We start from the raw sequence: 19,379 nt of genomic DNA on the forward strand, positions 1-19,379 counted from the left end.
GTGTCTCCGCTGCTCTCCTCGTGCTCTTTTATCCTGTGTCTGCGCTCTCCTCTCCCTCTTTTATCCTGTGTCTCTGCTGCTCTTTTCGCCCTCTTTTAACCTATGTCTCCACCAATCTCCTCGCCCTCTTTTAACGTGTGTTTGTGCTGCTCTCCTCTTCCTCTTTTATCCTGTGTCTCTGCCGCTCTCTTTGCCCTCTTTTATCCTGTGTATATGCTCTCCTCATGCTATTTTATCTTGTGTCTCTGTCGCTCCCTTCACTGTCTTTTATCCTGTGTCTGTGCCGCTCTCCTCATGCTGTTTTTTCCTGTATCTCTGCTGCTGTCCTCATGCTCTTTTATCCTGTGTCTGCACTCTCCTCATGCTCTTTTATCCTCTGTCTCCACTGCTCTCCTCACCCTCTTTAATCCTGTGTCTCCGCTGCTCTGTTGATGCACTTTTATCCTGTGTCTCCACCGCTCTCCTCGCGCTCTTTTACCCTGTGTCTCCGCCGCTCTCCTCGCGCTCTCTTGTCCTGATCTCCGCTCTCCTCACACTCTTTTATCCTGTGTCTCCGCCACTCTCCTCGCCCTCTTTTAACCTGTATATCCAACGTTCTCCTCACCCTCTTTTATCCTGTGTCTCCGCCGCTCTCCACACGCTCTTTTACCCTGTGTCTCGGGCGCACTCTTCAAGCTCTTTTACCCTATGTCTTCACTCTCCTCACGCTCTTTTATCCTGTGTCCCCACTCTCCTCGCACTTTTTCAATCTGTGTCTCCGCTCTCCTCATGCTCTTTTATCCTGTGTATCTACCTCTCTCTCGTGCTCTTTCATCCTGTGTCTCTGCTCTCTTTATGTGCTTTTATCCTGTGTCCCTGCTCTCCTCGCGCTCTTTTACGCTGTGTCTCCGCCACTCTCCTCAAGCTCTTTTATCCTATGTGTTCACTATCCTCGCGTTCTTTTATCCTGTGTCTCTGCTCTCGTCACGCTCTTGTATCCTGTGTCCCCACTCTCCTCACGCTCTTTTACCCTTTGTCAACACTCTCCTCGCGTTCTTTTATCCTGTGTCTCTGTCTCTCTCTTCGCAATCTTTTATGCTGTATCTCCACTCTGCTTGTTGCTCTTTTATCCTTTGTCTCCGCTCTCCAGATGCTCACACTCTTTTATCCTGTGTCTGCGCTCTCCTCTCCCTCTTTTATTCTGTGTCTCTGATGCTCTCTTGGCCCTCTTTTGTCCTGTGTATGCTCTTTCCTCATGCTATTTTATCCTGTGATTCTGCCACTCTCCTCACGCTATTTTTTCCTGTGTCTCTGCTGCTGTCCTCGCGCCCTTTTACCCTGTGTCTCCACTCTCATCATGCTCATTTATCCTGTGTCTCCACTCTCCTTGCACTCTTTTTACCTATGTCTCCGCTGTCCTCACACTCTTTTTTTCATGTGTCTCTGCTACTCGGTTCAAGTTCTTTTATTCTGTGTCTCTGCCGCTTTCTTCACGCAATTTTATCCTGTGTCTCCACTCTCCTCATGCTCTTTTATCCTCTGTCTCCACCGCTCTCCTCACCCTGTTTAATGCTGTTTCTCCGCTCTTGCCGCGCTCTTTTACCCTGTGTCTCCACTCTCCTCACGCTTTTATCATGAGTCTCCGCTGTCCTCACCCTCTTTAATCCTGTGTCTCCACTCTTGCCGTGCTCTTTTACCCTGTGTCTCCACCACTCTCCTCACGCTCTTTTATCCTGTGTCTCCGCCGCTATCCTCTTGCTCTATTATCCTGTGTCTCCACCGCTCTCCTCGCGCACTTTTATCCTGTGTCTCCGCCGCTTTCCTCGTGCACTTTTATCCTGTGTCTCCGCCGCTCTCCTCATGCTCTTTTATCCTGTCTATCCACTCTCCTTGCCCTCCTATAACCTGTGTCTCCGCTAGTCTCCTCGCTCTTTTTTAAGCTGTGTATCCAACGCTCTCCTCACGCCCTTTTATCCTGTGTCTCCGCTCTCTTCTCCCTCGTTTACCCTGTATCTTCGCTCTCATCGTGCTTTTTTTTCCTGTGTCTCTGCTACTCTCATCGCGCACTTTTATTCCATGTCTCCACTGCTCCCCTCACCCACTTTTATCATGTGTAGTTGCTACTCTCCTTCTGCTCTTTTATCCTTCATCCCTGCTGCTCTCTTTGCGCTCTTTTATCCTGTGTCCTTGCTGCTCTCCTTGTGCTCTTTTGTCCTGTGTCTCCGTTTTTGCCATGCTCTTTTTTCCTGTGTCTCATGCCGCTCTCCTCACGTTCTTTTTTCCGATGTCTCTGCTACTTTCCTCGTGCTCTTTTATCCTGTGTCTCTAGCGCTCTCCTCACCCTATTTTATCCTGTGTCTCCACTCTCCTGATGCTCTTTTATCCTGTGTCTCCACTCTCCTCATGCTCTTTTATCCTCTGCCTCCAATCTCCTTGCGCTCTTTTTTTCCTGTGTTTCTGCTACTCTCCTCGTCCTCTTTTATCCCCTTTCTCTGCTCTCCTCGCGCTCTTTTACCCTGAGTTTCCGCTCTCTTCGCCCTCTTCTAACCTGTGTCTCCGCCACTCTCTTCGCACTCATTTATCCTGTGTCTCTACCGCTCTCCTCACGGTCTTTCACCCTGCGTCTCCCCTCTCCTCTTGCTCTGTTATCCTGTGTCTCCAAAGCTTTTCTCACTCTTTTATCCTGTGTCTGGGCCGCTCTCTTCACACTCTTTTATCCTGTATCTCTGTTCTCCTCATGCTCTTTTATCCTGTGGCCCCACTCTGCTCATGCTCTTTTATTCTGTGTCTCCGCTGTCCTCACCCTCTTCTAACCTGTGTCTCTGCCCTCCTCGTGCTCTTTTATCCTGTGCCTCCACCGCTCTCATCACACACTTTTATCCGGTGCCTCCACTCTGCTCGCGCTCTTTTATCCTGTGTCTCCACTCCCCTCGCAATCTTTTATCCGGTGCCTCCACTCTCCTCATGCTCTTTTATTCTGTGTCTCCACTCCCAACACACTGTTTTATCCTGTGTATCCACTCTCCTTGCCCTCTATTAACCTGTGTCTCCGCCACTCTCCTTGTGCTGTTTAGCCTCTGTCTCCACTCTCCTTGTGCTCTTTTATCCATTGCCACCGCTGCTATCCTCGCGCTCTTTTATTTTGTGTCTCCACTCTCCTTGTGCTATTTTATCGTGTCTCTGCTCTCCTCTTGCTCTTTTATCCTGTGTCTCTGCCACTCTCCTCACGCACTTTTATCCTGTGTCTCCGCTCTCCTCGCCTTCTTTTATCCTGTGTCTTCCCGCTCCTCGTGCTCTATTATCCTGAGTCTCCAACACACTCCTCACGCTCTTTTATCCTGTGTCTGGGCCGCTCTCTTCACACTCTTTTAAGCTGTATCTCTGTTCTCCTCATGCTGTTTTATCCTGTGTCCCCACTTTGCTCACACTCTTTTATTCTGTGTCTCCGTTCTCCTTGCCCTCTTCTAACCTATGTCTCTGCTCTCCTCGTGCTCTTTTATCCTGTGCCTCCACCGCTCTCATCACACACCTTTATCCTGTGTCTTCCCGCTCCTCGTGCTCTATTTTCCTGGGTCTCCAACACTCTCCTCACGCTCTTTTATCCTGTGTCTCCGCTCTCCTCGCGCTCTTTTACCCTGTATCTTCACTCTCACCACGCTCTTTTTCCTGTGTCTCTGCTACTCTCATCACGCTCTTTTATCCTGTGCCTCATGCTGCTCTCCTCGCGCTTTTTTTTCCTGTGTCTCTGCTCCTCTCTTCGTGCACTTTCATTCTGTGCCTCCACCGCTCTCCTCACTCTCTTTTATCATGTGTCTCTGCTACTCTCCTCGTGCTCTTTTGTCCTGTTTCTCTGCTCTTCTCACGCACTTTTATCCTGTATCTCCGCCACTTTCCTCACGCTCTTTTATCCTGTGTCTCCGCCACTCTCCTCGTGCTCTTTTATCCTGTGTCTCCGCTCTCCTCATGCTCTTTTATCCTCTTCCCCCGCTCTCCTTGCGCTCTTTTTTTCCTATGTCTCTGCTACTCTCCTCACGCTCTTTTTATCCTGTGTCTCCGTTCTCCTCATGCTTTTTTATCCTGTGTATCCACTCCCCTCGCACACTTTTATCCTGTGTATCCGCTCTCCTCGCGCTCTTTTATCTTGTGTCTCCGCCACTCTCCTCGCGCTCTTTTATCCTGTGTCTCCGTTCTCCTCATGCTTTTTTATCCTGTGTCTCCACTCCCCTCACACACTTTTATCCTGTGTATCCGCTCTCCTCGCCCTCTTTTAACCTGTGTTTCCGCCACTCTCCTCGCGCTGTTTTAGCCTCTGTCTCCACTCTCCTCGTGCTCTTTTATCCTGTCTCTCTGCCACTCCCCTCGCAATCTTTTATCCGGTGCCTCCACTCTCCTTGCCCTCTTTTATCCTGTGTCTCTGCCACTCTCCTTGCACTGTTTAGCCTCTGTCTCCACTCTCCTCGTGCTCTTTTATCCATTGCCATCCTCGCGCTCTTTTATTTTGTGTCTCTGCTCCCCTCGTGCTATTTTATTGTGTGTCTCTGCTCTCCTCATGCTCTTTTATCCTGTGTCTCCATTCCCCTTGCACTCTTTTATCCTGTGTATCCGCTCTCTTTGCCCTCTTTTATCCTGTGTCTCTGCCACTCTCTTCACGCTCTTTTATCCTGTGGCCCTGCCACTCCCTTCAGGCTCTTATATCCTATGTCTCCACTGCTCTCCTCACGCACTTTTATACTGTGTCTCCGCCACTTTCTATGTGCACTTTTATCCTGTGATTCCACCGCTCTCCCCATGCACTTTTCCCCTGTGTCTCTGCCACTTTCCTCGCGATCTTTTGTCCTGGCCTCCGCTGCTCTCCTCGTGCTCTTTTACCGTGTATCTCCGCCACTCTCCTCATCCTCCTTTAACCTGTGCATCCAAAGTTCTCCTCACCCTCTTTTATCCTGGGTCTCCAACACTCTCCTCACGCTCTTTTATCCTGTGTCTCCACTCTCCTCGCGCTCTTTTACCCTGTATCTTCACTCTCACCACGCTCTTTTTCCTGTGTCTCTGCTACTCTCATCGCGCTCTTTTATCCTGTGCCTCATGCTGCTCTCCTCGCGCTCTTTTTTCCTGTGTCTCTGCTCCTCTCTTCGTGCTCTTTCATTCTGTGCCTCCACTGCTCTCCTCACTCTCTTTTATCATGTGTCTCTGCTACTCTCCTCGTGCTCTTTTGTCCTGTTTCTCTGCTCTTCTCACGCACTTTTATCCTGTGTCTCCGCCACTTTCCTCACGCTCTTTTATCCTGTGTCTCCGCCACTCTCCTCGTGCTCTTTTATCCTGTGTCTCCGCCACTCTCCTCGCGCTCTTTTATCCTGTGTCTCCGCTCTCCTCGTGCTCTTTTGTCCTGTTTCTCTGCTCTTCTCACGCACTTTTATCCTGTGTATCCGCTCTCCTCATGCTCTTTTATCCTGTGTCTCCGCCACTCTCCTCGCGCTCTTTTATCCTGTGTCTCCGTTCTCCTCATGCTCTTTTATCCTGTGTCTCCACTCCCCTCACACACTTTTATCCTGTGTATCCGCTCTCCTCGCCCTCTTTTAACCTGTTCTTCCGCCATTCTCCTCGCGCTGTTTTAGCCTCTGTCTCCACTCTCCTCGTGCTCTTTTATCCTGTCTCTCTGCCACTCCCCTCGCAATCTTTTATCTGGTGCCTCCACTCTCCTCGCACTCTTTTACCCTGTGTCTCCACTCCTCTCGCGCTCTTTTATTCTGTGTCTCCACTCCCAACACACTGTTTTATCCTGTGTATCCCTTCTCCTTGCCCTCTTTTAACCTGTGTCTCCGCCACTCTCCTTGCACTGTTTAGCCTCTGTCTCCACTCTCCTTGTGCTCTTTTATCCATTGCCACCGCTGCTATCCTCGCGCTCTTTTATTTTGTGTCTCTGCTCCCCTCGTGCTATTTTATTGTGTGTCTCTGCTCTCCTCATGCTCTTTTATCCTGTGCCTCCACTGCTCTCCTCACGTTCTTTTATCCTGTGTCTCCACTCTCCTCACCTTCTTTTATCCTGTGTCTCCATTCCCCTTGCACTCTTTTATCCTGGGTATCCGCTCTCCTTGCCCTCTTTTATCCTGTGTCTCTGCCAGTCTCTTCACGCTCTTTTATCCTGTGGCCCTGCCACTCCCTTCAGGCTTTTATATCCTGTGTCTCCACTGCTCTCCTCACGCACTTTTATACTGTGTCTCTGCCGCTTTCTATGTGCACTTTTATCCTGTGGTTCCACCGCTCTCCCCACGCACTTTTCCCCTGTGTCTCTGCCACTTTCCTCGCGATCTTTTGTCCTGGCCTCCGCTGCTCTCCTTGTGCTCTTTTACCGTGTGTCTCCACTCTCCTCATGCTCTTTTTTCCTGTGTCTCCGCCACTCTCCTCATCCTCCTTTAACCTGTGCATCCAAAGTTCTCCTCACCCTCTTTTATCCTGTGTCTCCGCCGCTCTCCTCATGCTCTTTTATCCTGTCTATCCACTCTCCTTGCCCTCTTATAACCTGTGTCTCCACCAGTCTCCTCGCTCTTTTTTAACCTGTGTATCCAACGCTCTCCTCACCCTCTTTTATCCTGTGTCTCTGCTCTCCTCTCCCTCTTTTCCCTGTATCTTCGCTCTCATCGTGCTCTTTTTTCCTGTGTCTCTGCTACTCTCATCACGCTCTTTTATCCTGTGCCTCATGCTGCACTCTTCGCGCTCTTTTCTCCTTTGTCTCTGCTACTCTCCTCGTGCTCTTTCATCCTGTGCCTTCGCTCTCCTCACCCTCTTTTAACCTGTGTCTCCGCCACTCTCCTCGTCCTCTTTTAACCTGTGTATCCAATGCTCTCCTCACCCTCTTTTATCCTGTGTCTCCGCTCTCCTCTCCCTCTTTTATCCTCTTTCTGCGCCGCTCTCTTCACGCTCTTTTATCCTGTGTCTCCGCTCTCCTGTCCCTCTTTTAATTCAGAACAATTGATCCTTTTGATCCAGCCATGGACAATCGATCTCATTATATTGAATGCCTCATGATCTTTTCCAAGCGAACAACATTGTGGGGGAAGAGAAGAGGCAAGTGATCCTCTTATCCATGTGTGAGAATAAAGCCTATGGATTGATTCAAAGTTTGATGCATCCACTGCCCCAGATTCGAAACGTTTTGATGAATTCGTGGACCTCGTAAAGAGTCACTACTAGCCAAAGCCCTCAATAATGATGCAACAGCTCAAATTTAACCCGGGGGGACAGTTGTTTGTTATGTGACAAGTTTGAAACAGTTAACAGAACATTGTGAGTTTGGTACATCTTTAAATGACATGCTCAGAGATCGTTTAGTGTGCGGTGTAAATGAGGCCATGATTCAGAAGAGAATGCTGTCCGAAACAAACTTGGATTTTAAGAAGGCGCTGGAGATAACACTGGCCATAGAAAGTGCAGTAAGGGATTCAGAAGCAATACAGGGAGCGCAAAATAGCGCCGTCCTCCACATTGGATGGGAAGCCCCAGCCAAAAAGGGCGCGAAGTGGGAAACAGCCACAGCTAGCAGAAAAATAAAAATAAATGACTTAGCAGCAAAAACAAGGAATAATTGCAACAGAGATGGAAACAGACAACCTTATAACAATCAGAAGTTTAAAAAAATTTAATGTTTTTATTGTTATCAAAACAGATAACTAATGAGACAGTGCAAGGAGAGAATCAGTCAGATTTTTAAACAAAAGGAAACCCCCATGAGATCTACAAAGCAGAAGAGCCTGAAGCAGGAAATTCAGATATTTATTCATTAATTAATTTGAAGGTTGGAAAAACAGAACCAACATAGGTAACCATGAAGGTAAATGACAGACCTGTTAGAATGGAAGTGGACACAGGAGCATCCATTTCAGTGAGATTGGTGAACACACCTTCAAATATCTGAATTATGGTGAATATATAAATTAACTTTGGAAGAAACTGATGCCAAATTAAAAACTTACATGGGTGAAGACATCCAAGTCAAAGGCATAATCAGAGCTACTGTCCATTAAGGAAGCCAGTTGGTAAAATTATCCTTGATGGTGGTAGTGGGTGAGGGGCCAAGCCTCCTTGGACAAAACTGGCTCAAGGAGATTAAGTTAGAATGGCCTGAAATTTTCTGGCTGAGAGCAAGTGGGTTACCAGAGCTACTACAAACATACGCCTCAGTCTTCAAGGACAAACTTGGGAAGATCCAGGGGCTGCAAGCAAAAATTCATGTGAATCCAGAGGCAACCCCCCCAATTCATGAAGGCAAGACCAGTACCTCATGTACTTTGTGAGAAAGTCGACGCTGAACTGGACAGATTAGAGAAATAGGGCATTAAAAACCTGTGTGTGTCTCTGCTCTTCTCTCCCTCTTTTATACTGTGTCTCTGTCGTTCTCCTCACCCTCTTTTATCCTGTGTCTGCGCTGCTCTCTTCACGCTCTTTTATCCTGTGTCTCTGCCGCTCTCCTCAATTTCTTTTATCCTGTATCTCTGCCGCTGTCCTCACCCTCTTTTATCCTGTGTCTCCGCTCTCCTCTCCCTCTTTTACCCTGTCTTCGCTCTCATCGTGCTGTTTTTTCCTGGGCTTTGCTACTGTACTTGCGCTGTTTTAGCCTGTATCTCTGCCACTCTCCTTGTGCTGTTTTCGCCTGTCTCCACTCTCCTTGTGCCCTTTTATCTTGTGTCTCCGCCGCTCGCCTCATGCTCTTTTATTCTGTGTCCCCCTCTCCTCGCACTCTTTTATCCTGTGTCTCTGCTCTCTTGGTGCTCTTTTATCCTGTGTCTCCGCCCTCCTCGGGCTCTGTTATCCTGTGTCTCTGCCACTCTCCTCTCGCTCTTTTATCCTGTGTCTCCAACATTCTCCTTACCCTCTGTTATCCTGTGACGGTGCCGCTCTTTTATCCTGTGTCTTTGCTCTCTTCTCCCTCTTTTATCCTGTGTCTCCACTATCGTAGTGCTTTTATCCTGCATCTTCGCCGCTCTCCTCGCGCTCTTTTACCCTGTGTCTCTGCTGCTTTCCTCACGCTCTTTTATCCTGTCTCTCTGCTCTCCTCACGCTATTTTTTCCTGTGTCCCTGCTACTCTCCTCTTGCTCTTTTATCCTCTGCCTCCACACTCCTCGCGCTCTTTTATCCCCTGTCTCTGCTCTCTTCACCTCTTTCATCCTGTGTCTCCACTCTCTTCATGCTCTTTTATGCTGTATCTCCACTCTGCTCGAGCTTTTTTATTCTGTGTCTCCACCGCTCTCCTTGCGCTTTTTTATCCCAATCACCACAACCTATGCCCCCATAAACCACCACAACTCATCCCCACCAATTATCACAACTCACCCACCAATCCTCACAGCTCACCTCCCTAATCACCATATCTCACCCCCTCAATCACTGCAGCCTACCACCCACCCCCCAATCATCACAGCTCATCCTCCACCCGCCACCAATCATCACAGCTCATCCTCCAACCCCACCAATTATCACAGCTTAGTCTCCACCACCCCCCCCAATCATCACAGCTCATCCTCCACCCCCCCATCAATCATCACAGCTCAGCATCCACACCCAATCATCACAGCTCACCATTGGAGAGAGCATTTTACCTATGTAAATTAGCCAGATCCTCTGCTGCAATAACAACTCAAACCTCATGCTAGAATATGGCCAGCACTGCCTGTGGCAGTCAACATGCTTAACTTTATGTAACGTGCTCCTTCCAGGCTGCAACAGGCGACATCAGCAACATTTCACAGTTGGCTTTACACAGATATCTTAAAAGAGGTTACTGAAGCTCTTTAAACCAGGGAGAACAGTTAGACCTTCCCTAAGGAAGGAATTAAGCAGTGTCTGAGATGGTGGATGTTGTGTTGTTGTAATGATATAATACCTTGGGCTTATTTACTATACAGGACACAAGGCACAAATCACTCATACTGGTTTGGGTAAACATATTGTGGGGTCATTTATTAAGAGTAGACATGAGAACAGTTATATTTGGGTATAAAACTTGAAGACATCCGAAGTGAGTGTGTGCTCAGCTCAAAGCAAAAGTGAAACAAGACTTGATCACGTGACACATTTCTCTTCTAGTGACGTCATGTTGATATCCCTTAAACACATATTACAACAGACAAGTTGGGAACAAGAAATAGGATCGTCAAGTTTTCTGTTAATTAGCCATTTTTCTACAGAAAGGATTGGATGCTGAATTTGGTTTTAATGCTGTTGGCTGTGACTCAGTGGTAGCATTTCTGTCTCTGAACAACAAGACTATGCATTCATATTCCAACCCAGAGACACGAGCACACAACCTAGGTTGACAACTCGCTACAGTACTGAAGGACTAACAAGACCATCCTGCCATTTCATGACTCTCACCCTTTTGTTTTGACTCTATCCAGTAAACACAAGTTACCTTTTGAATTGCAATTATCTTAAGCCTGTGTTTCTCCAGCCTCTTGATGTTTCCTTGAAGGAGAAGAAAATACAGAAATATGGGGTAAGAGCAGGGGAATGGAAATAACTGGACTGTGATGTGAAAGGGCAGGCACAGGTTTGGGCCAGGATTTTGTGGCCCCCTCCTGCCTGGTGGGATATTACTGTCCTGCCGAGCTGAATGGAGATTTAAATGGCTCACCGCATCCGTTGGTGAGAGACACGCTGCGGCAGGGCCATAAAATCCTGGCCTTGAGGTACTAATCAATGATTCTTGTTTAAATTAATGTGAACTCACATTGTTTTATAAATCACGAGCAAGTGTTTGAAGAAATGAAACTGTAGTTTAACAGAAGATATGAAATAACCAGCCAAGATGGTATCTTATTGTGGGGAGCGCAAGTGATAGTTCCTCCAAAGGGAAGAAAGCCATTGTTGATTGAACTACATAGTGCAAATCCAGGAATTTCCCGAATGAAAACCATAGCTCACAGCTATCTTTGGTGGCCTGGGTGGATGGAGAAATAGAGAGCCTAGTGAAAAATTATGTGCAGTGTCAGCAACTGCAAAAGTTACCTTCAGCAGCTCCATTACAACCTTCAGGGTGGCCAAGAAGACCATGGGTATAATTACGCATTGACTATGTGGGACCTTTCATAGGAACAATGTTTCTGCTCGTTGTCGATGCCCAAGCAAAATGGATGGACATAGGTGAGGTGAAGTCACCAAAGTCTTCTGCTACAATTGAGAAGCTACGTCAAGGTTTTGCCATTCATGGACTACCAGAAATGGTTGTATCTGACGAGCATTTACTAGTGCTGAGTTTCAACAGTTTATCAGCCTCATCACAGCCTTATCAGCCTAATCGCTCATGTAAAAACTTCACCGTACCACCCTTCCTCAAATGGACTGCAGAAAGGGCGGTTCAAACATTTAAGGCTGGCATGAAGAAATTAACTGGAGACTCCGAAGCAACCAAGCCAGCATGCTTTCTTTGCCATTATAAGACCACCCCTCACACAACAACAGGTGTCACACCTGCAGAATTATTGATGAAATGTCATCTCAGGACGGGATATAGCTGAATTTAAGGGGGAAGGTGGAAAAGAGTCAGGGAAGTCAGAAAAGTAGGCACGACTGGCATATTCGTGAGAGGAAGTTTGCCGGAGGAGAGACGGTATATGTGAATAATACTGGAGAAGGTACAAAGTGGTTACCAGGTGAAAAAAGTGCAGTGACTGGATCTTTATCTTACCACGTGAAGGTGGAAGGTCGAGTCATACAGACACATGTGGATCATCTAAGGAAGAAAGAAACAAATTCCCAAGAAATGATTCCACCACTGTTCACGACTGAGTCAACATTTCCTTTTGAGAGAACTCAACCCAGTACAGATGTGTCTGATGAGTCTGTTGTACCTGCAAGAGTTGGAGAAACAGATTTGCAGGTGCCCATCGAAGAATCTGATGTTCAGACAACTCCAGAAAAATAGGTTCCTGACACAGAATCTGAAGCTGTAGAGCTGAGACGTTCTACACACATAAGGAAACCCCGAGAAAGACTGAATTTCTAAATTACTTATCTGTGTGAATAATTTGCTATTTTTAGAAAATTGTACTAGTAAATGTAAAATGTGTTTCTGAGTAAAGGGGGAGGGATGTGGCAATTATGGTTTTATGTAATGTGTAGCATATCTTTAAGAAGGATGTTATAAAGGCAGATCACATGACCTTATGGAACCATTAGAGGAGTAGTGCAGGCTACCTTGGTAGTCAAAAGTCTATTGTTAGATTCTGAAGTATGGAGACAGATTTTGAATTGGAAGCACTCAAGTGTAGCTGCTGGGTACCTTTGTAAATAAACAGAATGTGTTCCACCTAAGAACTTTGTTTATTGTACCAACCTGGCCATCCCAAAACAAGCGTGCAACCCGGATCCATAAATCCCAACAAACTGATGACCAGGATCCAACAGTTAGTGATGAAGAGTCATACGGCCTCGAAACGTTAACTGTGTCTTCCTCTCCACAGATGCTGTCAGACCTGCTGAGTTTTTCCAGCAATTTTTGTGTTTGTTCTAACATTACTAATCTGTTATCTCACCCCAGGCCACCTAGCAAAACATGTATCACAATCATTAATTTAAAATTATTGCTGAGATTGAGGACTAATTTCTTTATACAACAGGTTGTTGGAACATAGGATGCATTACCACAAGGAGTGGCTGAGGCAGAGAGTATTGCTTCTTTGAAGTGAAAATCTGATGTGATTCAGATTTTAATGGCCGACTGAGTGCTGCACCCTTGGCAGTATCCAGATCGTTAATTTCTAAGGTCCTTGAAGGTAAGTCAAAGACTCTCCAAAGTGAGATCAGAGGAGCAAGAATTCTCCTCTCATAGAACAGAAGGAAAAATGGGCCCTGAACTCTCCCCGCCAACCCCACCCATGAAATGACCCAGATTCACAAGCCTCCTGCAACTAATCTGGCGCAGCCTTAGGGTACCTGGCCAAAACTAACTAGCTGCCTCTTTCTACCCATATCAGGTGGACAGCTGGCTGACAGGCTGGAAATCAGGCTCATCCATTACAATCAGCCCCAGGCTCCCACAGGGACCCCCCCCCACCGGAAAAGGGGACATGTCTTCCAACTCCCCCACCCGCTGGTCCCCACCCTGCCTCACCACCTACCATCTCCCCACCTGTTTCCCATCAGGAAGTTAAAACCAACCCTACAGAAAGGACAAAGGAATGTGCAAGCAGTGAAAAGTCTGAATTTTAACCTTGTTCTTTCTAATTATTTCTTTTTTTTTCAGTTTGCATCGCAGTTTGGAAGAATCATAACATGCGGACAGTCACAAACTATTTCATAGTTAATTTGTCATTTGCCGATATCCTTGTTACAATTATCTGTCTTCCTGCCAGCCTTCTGGTTGATATAACAGAGACATGGTTTTTTGGGCAAGTTTTCTGCAAAATAATCCCATACCTACAGGTAAGTACAGCCTCATTTCAGAGGCTTCAATGGCAATAAATGCAAATTCTCAGCAAGTGTTTGTAAAAGGATTTATACTTACATGGTGGTTTTTACAACCACTGGGTGCCTCAAAGCTAGTTTGAATCAAAACACATTTACACGATGCAAGCTTAAAAATCCAAGAGCCTAAGTAAATTGTGAATATTGGAAATGGAAGTAGAAAATGATTAGAAATACATATTGATCAGTGACAACTGAAGCATCATCATTCAGTTAAAAAATCCAATATAACCCAAAAAGTTATTTAATTTGAGGATAGTTCAATATTTGACTCCCAAACAAGATGAGGGGATGGCACAGGGAAGGTTTCCTCTCCCTTTTAGGTGTAACAAAATCATAAGTCGATTTATGAAAAGCATATTTTGAATTTGACCTCATGCAGTGCATAAATCAAATCTTACTATCTGATTGTGGAGCAGCACTGATTTGCTCTCAAACCCCCTTGATCACACAGTTCGTAATATGCTGCACTTGACCATTGAGGACCTGATAGACCTGATACATATGGACCAGAAAAGTCTCTTATTCAGTCCTGAGTTGAGTTAGCTAACGTCAGCCAGCGCTGAAATTGGTGTGCTACATATTTGGCCTTGATACCTGTAGTCTTGAAGGAGAGGGAAGAATGAGCCTGCATTCCTGTTCCCGATTATTGTCTGGTGACCCTACTGAAAGGTGGATACCAGTTGAAGATAGAATTGTCTCTCCGCTGCCCTGCTTCTCCCATCATACTCAAATACCTAGTGACAGGTTACTGTCTGGACTTGCCAACAAAAAGTGGCCACTTGCTGAGGTGACAAAGCGCATCCGATGGAACAGCACCCTTAGCACAAATTGGTGCCTTCTAAAGGAACAGTGAACACTTTCAATAATGATTTACAGTACTCCTGGATAGCTATGTATCAATAATGTAATACCCCCATATTATGAAGAAACTGGAATGTAGAATGAACTATGCTTCAGTCTAACACTTTTGGAGTATGTGTTATACAATGGGGACAATCTGTGGCCTCCCGGCAGAATCAATTCCTAGAGGTTCTTCTACACGCTCAACTATGTCGTTACTGAGGCACTAGCCTTTATTCTACTTGGTTCCTCTTTCAAAAACAACTTGCAGCTTTATAGCAAAACGTCCTAAGACACTTCATAGGAGGGTTATCAAACAACTTTTGACACTGGGCCATCAAAGGAGATATTAAGGAAGATGACCAAAGGGCCAGAGATTTTAAGGAACATTTCAAAGGAGGGAAATGACGAGAGAGGCAAAGGAAATTGTTGGGCTGAAGACTTTGGCAGCTGAAGGTGCCACCATTGGTTGATTGACAAAAAATCAGCACTTGAGGGGCACAGATGTCTTGGAGGATTGTGTAGCTGGAGGTGATTATACTGATAGGGAGGGGTGAAGCCATGGTGGGATTTGAAAAATAGTTTGAGAATTTGTTCATTCTATTACACTAGTTAGTTTGAGAAATTGTGTAAAACGGACACAATTCATTTTTTCAAAAAAAATTCAAGATGATAAATATTATTTTCATTTTATCCCTTTTCCAGTAAGATTGTTAAGTGCAACATGCTTTTAACAAGCTCTAAGCATTCTTGTTATCAATTGTGCAATAATTGATTGCACAATATAATTGGGACTTATTTGAATCTGGTATGGGGTCAACACAATCAATTTGCATCATAGTTGATTCTCAAGTGGCTTAATTTTAATTCTCCAAAGCACACACTTAGCAAATAAGACTCTAAAAGCTGAATAGATGGTCATAAAACTCCATTGATTTTCACTTAGCTCCTCTCACCCCCCCTCAAATTGTTTAAACGTATGTATGAAACTTTTCACACTTCAAACTTATTGTAATGCAAAGATAACTGAATGCATTAATTGATTTTCATATTAAGTAAACTTATAATGAAAAGCAAAATACTGCAGATGCTGGAAATCTGAAATAAGAAAAAAAAGCTGAAAATACTCAGCAGATCAGGCAGCACCTGTGGAGAGAAACAGAGCTAGCATTTCAGGTCGATGACCTTTCATCAAGACTGTAGAGAGATAGAAATGTACGAGTGTTTAAGCCAATAGAAGGAGCAAGGGGACAGGAAAAACAAAGGAGAAGGTCTGTGATACGGTGGAGGGCAGAGGAGAATGGCTCTCTCCCATCTCACCATACAGATCTTATTTAGTAACTCAGCCACTTTCTAACAAAAAAAGACCAGATTTGTTGCTTCAAAACCTTCTCCAGAACCAAGTCCACGAAGTCAGAGATAAAATGGAAAAAGCTGGAAATACTCAGCAGGCCAGGCAACACCTGTGGACAGAGGAACAAAATTAACATTTTGAGTCCAGATAACTCTTCTTCAGGGCTAAAGAGAAGTAGAAGTATGATGGATTTTATACTGTTTAAGAGGGGTTGGAGCAGATAGAGCAAAATAAAAGGTCAGGGATAGGTGGGAGCTCAAGAGAAATTGACAAAGATGTCATGGGCACAGGACAAAGGTTAATGTTAGTGTTAGAGACGGTTAGAGAAGGTGCTGATCATGGCATAAAGGTAAGATAGCAGAAGGTGTTAATGGTAGCGCTAACAATTCCTTTGTCCTGCGTCCATGACATCTTTGTCAAATTTCTCCTCAGATCCCACTTTTCCCTGACCTTCCATTTGTCTGGGGAGGATGGGGACATGTTATTTAAATCTGCTCTGCCCTAGTGGCGAATTCCAATAACATACAAGGACATCTGAAAGAGTCATTATCATGAGATCATGTGGAGTCTAAAGTCTCCAAAACTTTGGAAATGAATGAATAAGATTATTTCATCAGCGGTTATGTCCAAAGACTAGGTTATATGCAATAACGTGAAGGATCTAGAGTAGATCCATAATAAACTTCTGTTTGCTATTCCAAGAAATAATACCTGGATTTTCATACCACGCACACACACTGACCCCACCGAATGTTTTTCTCGCAAACAAGGACACAGTTCTTTTCAATGAAAGGCATGCTCCAAGTGTTATGATAGAATGCTAAAAGCATGTTTGTATTGAATAATCTATGTTTCCATCTCATAGACTTATTCCAACTTAATTGGGAATGTATCACTTGTAAGTTAAACAGCGAGTATTACCCATGGAGGTTAAAACTTGTATAATCCACTGAGTAACTTTGAGTTCCTGAATTTTTAAAGCCTGTATTAAAATAATTGCTTCTGCACATCTGGCAGCATCTGTAGAGAAAGAGAAAGAGTTAACGGTTGGGACATTCCAGCCCCAACACCAATGGGTATCATTCATGGCAGGACAGGATAATTTGGAGATTGCATTTGAAGTTGATGTTGAATGATGTTGTATGTGTCTGCATGCTTTTGTAACGTGAAGGTGTTCAATAGAGCAAGGTTTAACATGGGACTGGAGAACAGCCTTGCCTATGGTCTGCCCTAGAGGCCAGAATTTTCTTATCGGCATGCGGGGGGGGGGGGGCGCGGCCTGCCAACGTGTAAAAAGACGCGCGGTGATGTCGGGCGTGTGTCCTGATGTCACCTTGTGTCATTCAGATCTTTCATTTGGCTGGCGCGCACTGGAGGTGGCTGCATGCCTGCCGAACTTTCAAAGGCCTGTTAAGGCCATTAAAAACCAATTAAAGTAATTATCAAGGCTGCCTGTCCAACCTTAAGGTTGGTGGGCAGGCGAAGAGCCCAGGCGGCCTTCGCGCTTTTCAGGAAACCTCATCCACGGGCGGGATGAGGTTTCCTGAAGGTTTTATTAAATAAGTAAATAAATTTAGCTCAATTCATTAACATGTCCCAGCTCATGTGAATATAATTTTCATCTTTATTAAAAATTCTCACTTAATCTCTTTGAGGCAGCTCTGTGCCTCAGGGAGATTTCTGCGCTCATTTGCGCGCATGCACGAAAGAGTTCAGGCTCCAACTCTCCCTCTTCCGCCCGCCCGCACAGGTAGCACTGAGCGCTACCAGCTGTGTGTCACACTGGGCGGGCCTTAATTGGCTCACCTATGTAAAATGGCGACGTGGAGCCGATCACAAGCGGCAATCGGCTCCGCGCCTCCCTGCACCCGCTCCCGACTGGTCCACCTGACATGGGGAAAATTCTCCCCATAGAGTCACATCATAATAGACTGAGAGAACAGTCTATAGAGAACACTCTAGAAGCAGCCTATCTGCAAGGCAGCAGCACCATGCATGACAATAATCTGAGATCTGTACATAGTTAAAGACTAACAATAAATGGTTCATGTTTGAACATACAAGTTTCAAGATCTCATAATTGAGACACCGCAGCAATAATAATACAACAGGGTGACCAGCAGATATAATACAACGTGGTGAGCAGAGCGTGGTGATATGAAAGGTAGCATTTTAAACGATGAACCCAGAACAGTATCCCAAGGTATGAAAAACTAAAAGCAGCTGAAGTCTGACCAGAGAGACCTATGCCTAAGAAGAAGAATTAAACAAATAGTTGAAGAAATTTTGCTACAGACTTAAAAGTTGAGGAATTGACCAGAGTGAGTGGAAGTCCATTGCAAGACCCCTGAATGATGCAGAGTTAAAAAAAAAGAAAAAAATCTGGTCATATCACAAAGATGGGTAAGCAAAAATACAAAAAATTGTAAGACCCTGAGTGACACAGAGTCAAAGAACCTGGTCAGTCCACAAGATGGTGAGAAAATTTACAAAAAAGAAATTGCACTTACATTATAGAATAGGTGGCAGTCCCACGGCTCATCATATCCATAAGGCAGCTGGAGGAAAACTGCAATGCCAGCCTGCACCATATAACATGAGGTGGCCAAGTTGAAATTAGGAGGGTGGGAACCTGAGGGGTGGCCCAAAAAGGAAGCAAGTAAAGCTGGAAACAGGAAGTAGAAGTGAGACTAGAAGGCAGGAGAAACAAAGCATAGATTGAGTATGCTTTGAATGCGGAATGATGTCAAAAATACAAAGTTAAGGACACTCTACCTGAATGTGCACAGCATTCACAATAAAGTAGATGATCTAAAGGCACAAATAGAGGTAAATGGTTATAATATAATTGTCATTATGGAAACATGGCTGCATGGTGACCAAGACTGGGAACTGAATATTCAAGGATATTTGACATTTAGAATGGACAGACAAGAAGGAAAAGGAGATGGAGTTGTGCTGATAATAAGAGATGGGATCAGTGCATTAGTAAGGGAGGATCTCAGATCGGAAGAACAATGAGTGGAATCTGTTTGGGTGGAGCTAAGAAACAGCAAAGGGCAGCAGTTGGAGTTGGCAAATGGTTGGAGTTGTTTATAAGCCACCAAATAGTAATGGTAATGTGGGGTATGGTATTAATCAGGAGATGAGAAAAGCATGTAGCATGGGCAATACAGAAATCATGGGTGACTTCAATCTGCATATAGACTGGGTAAACCAATTGAGCTCTAATGCTGTGAAAAGCGAGTTCTGGAGTGTGTTAGGGATGGTTTCCTAGAGCAGTATATTGGGGAGCTGACTAGAGGAGAGGCTATTTTAGATCTAATATTATGTAAAGAAAAATAACTAATTAATGATCTTGTCATAAAAGAACCTTTAGGGATGAGTGACCATAATACGATAGAATTTTACATTATGTTTGAAAGTGAGGTAGTTCACTCTGAAGCAAGGGTGTTAAAGTTTGAATAAAGAAAATTATGAAGGCACGAGGGACAAATTGGCTAAGGTGGATTGGGAAAATACGTTAAAAGGTATGACTGTACATAGGCAATGGATACATAGTTCACAGCACCTACACATTCCTTCAAGGAGCAGAAACCCCCAAAAGAGTCAGTGAACTGTGGCTGACAAAGGAAGTTAAGGATTGTATAAGATTAAAAGAAAAGGCTTATAAAGCTACCAGAAATGGTAGTAAACCTGAGGATTGGGATTTTTTTTTAGAGTACAGCAAAGGGAGACTAAGAAAAT

At 45.0% G+C, this 19,379-nt stretch overlaps 1 protein-coding gene across 1 annotated transcript in view; it reads left to right on the plus strand.

Moving 5' to 3' along the window:
* The window catches only part of hcrtr2 (hypocretin (orexin) receptor 2), a 188,256-nt gene that overhangs the window by 97,731 nt on the left and 71,146 nt on the right, over positions 1–19,379 (plus strand). Inside the window, exon 4 of the mRNA XM_041187368.1 lies at positions 13,215–13,393. Coding sequence (XP_041043302.1) covers positions 13,215–13,393 — 179 coding nt within the window. The remainder of the gene's footprint in view (positions 1–13,214; positions 13,394–19,379) is intronic.

The sequence above is a fragment of the Carcharodon carcharias genome, chromosome 5 (assembly GCF_017639515.1).
Source record: "Carcharodon carcharias isolate sCarCar2 chromosome 5, sCarCar2.pri, whole genome shotgun sequence".
NCBI lineage: Eukaryota > Metazoa > Chordata > Chondrichthyes > Lamniformes > Lamnidae > Carcharodon > Carcharodon carcharias.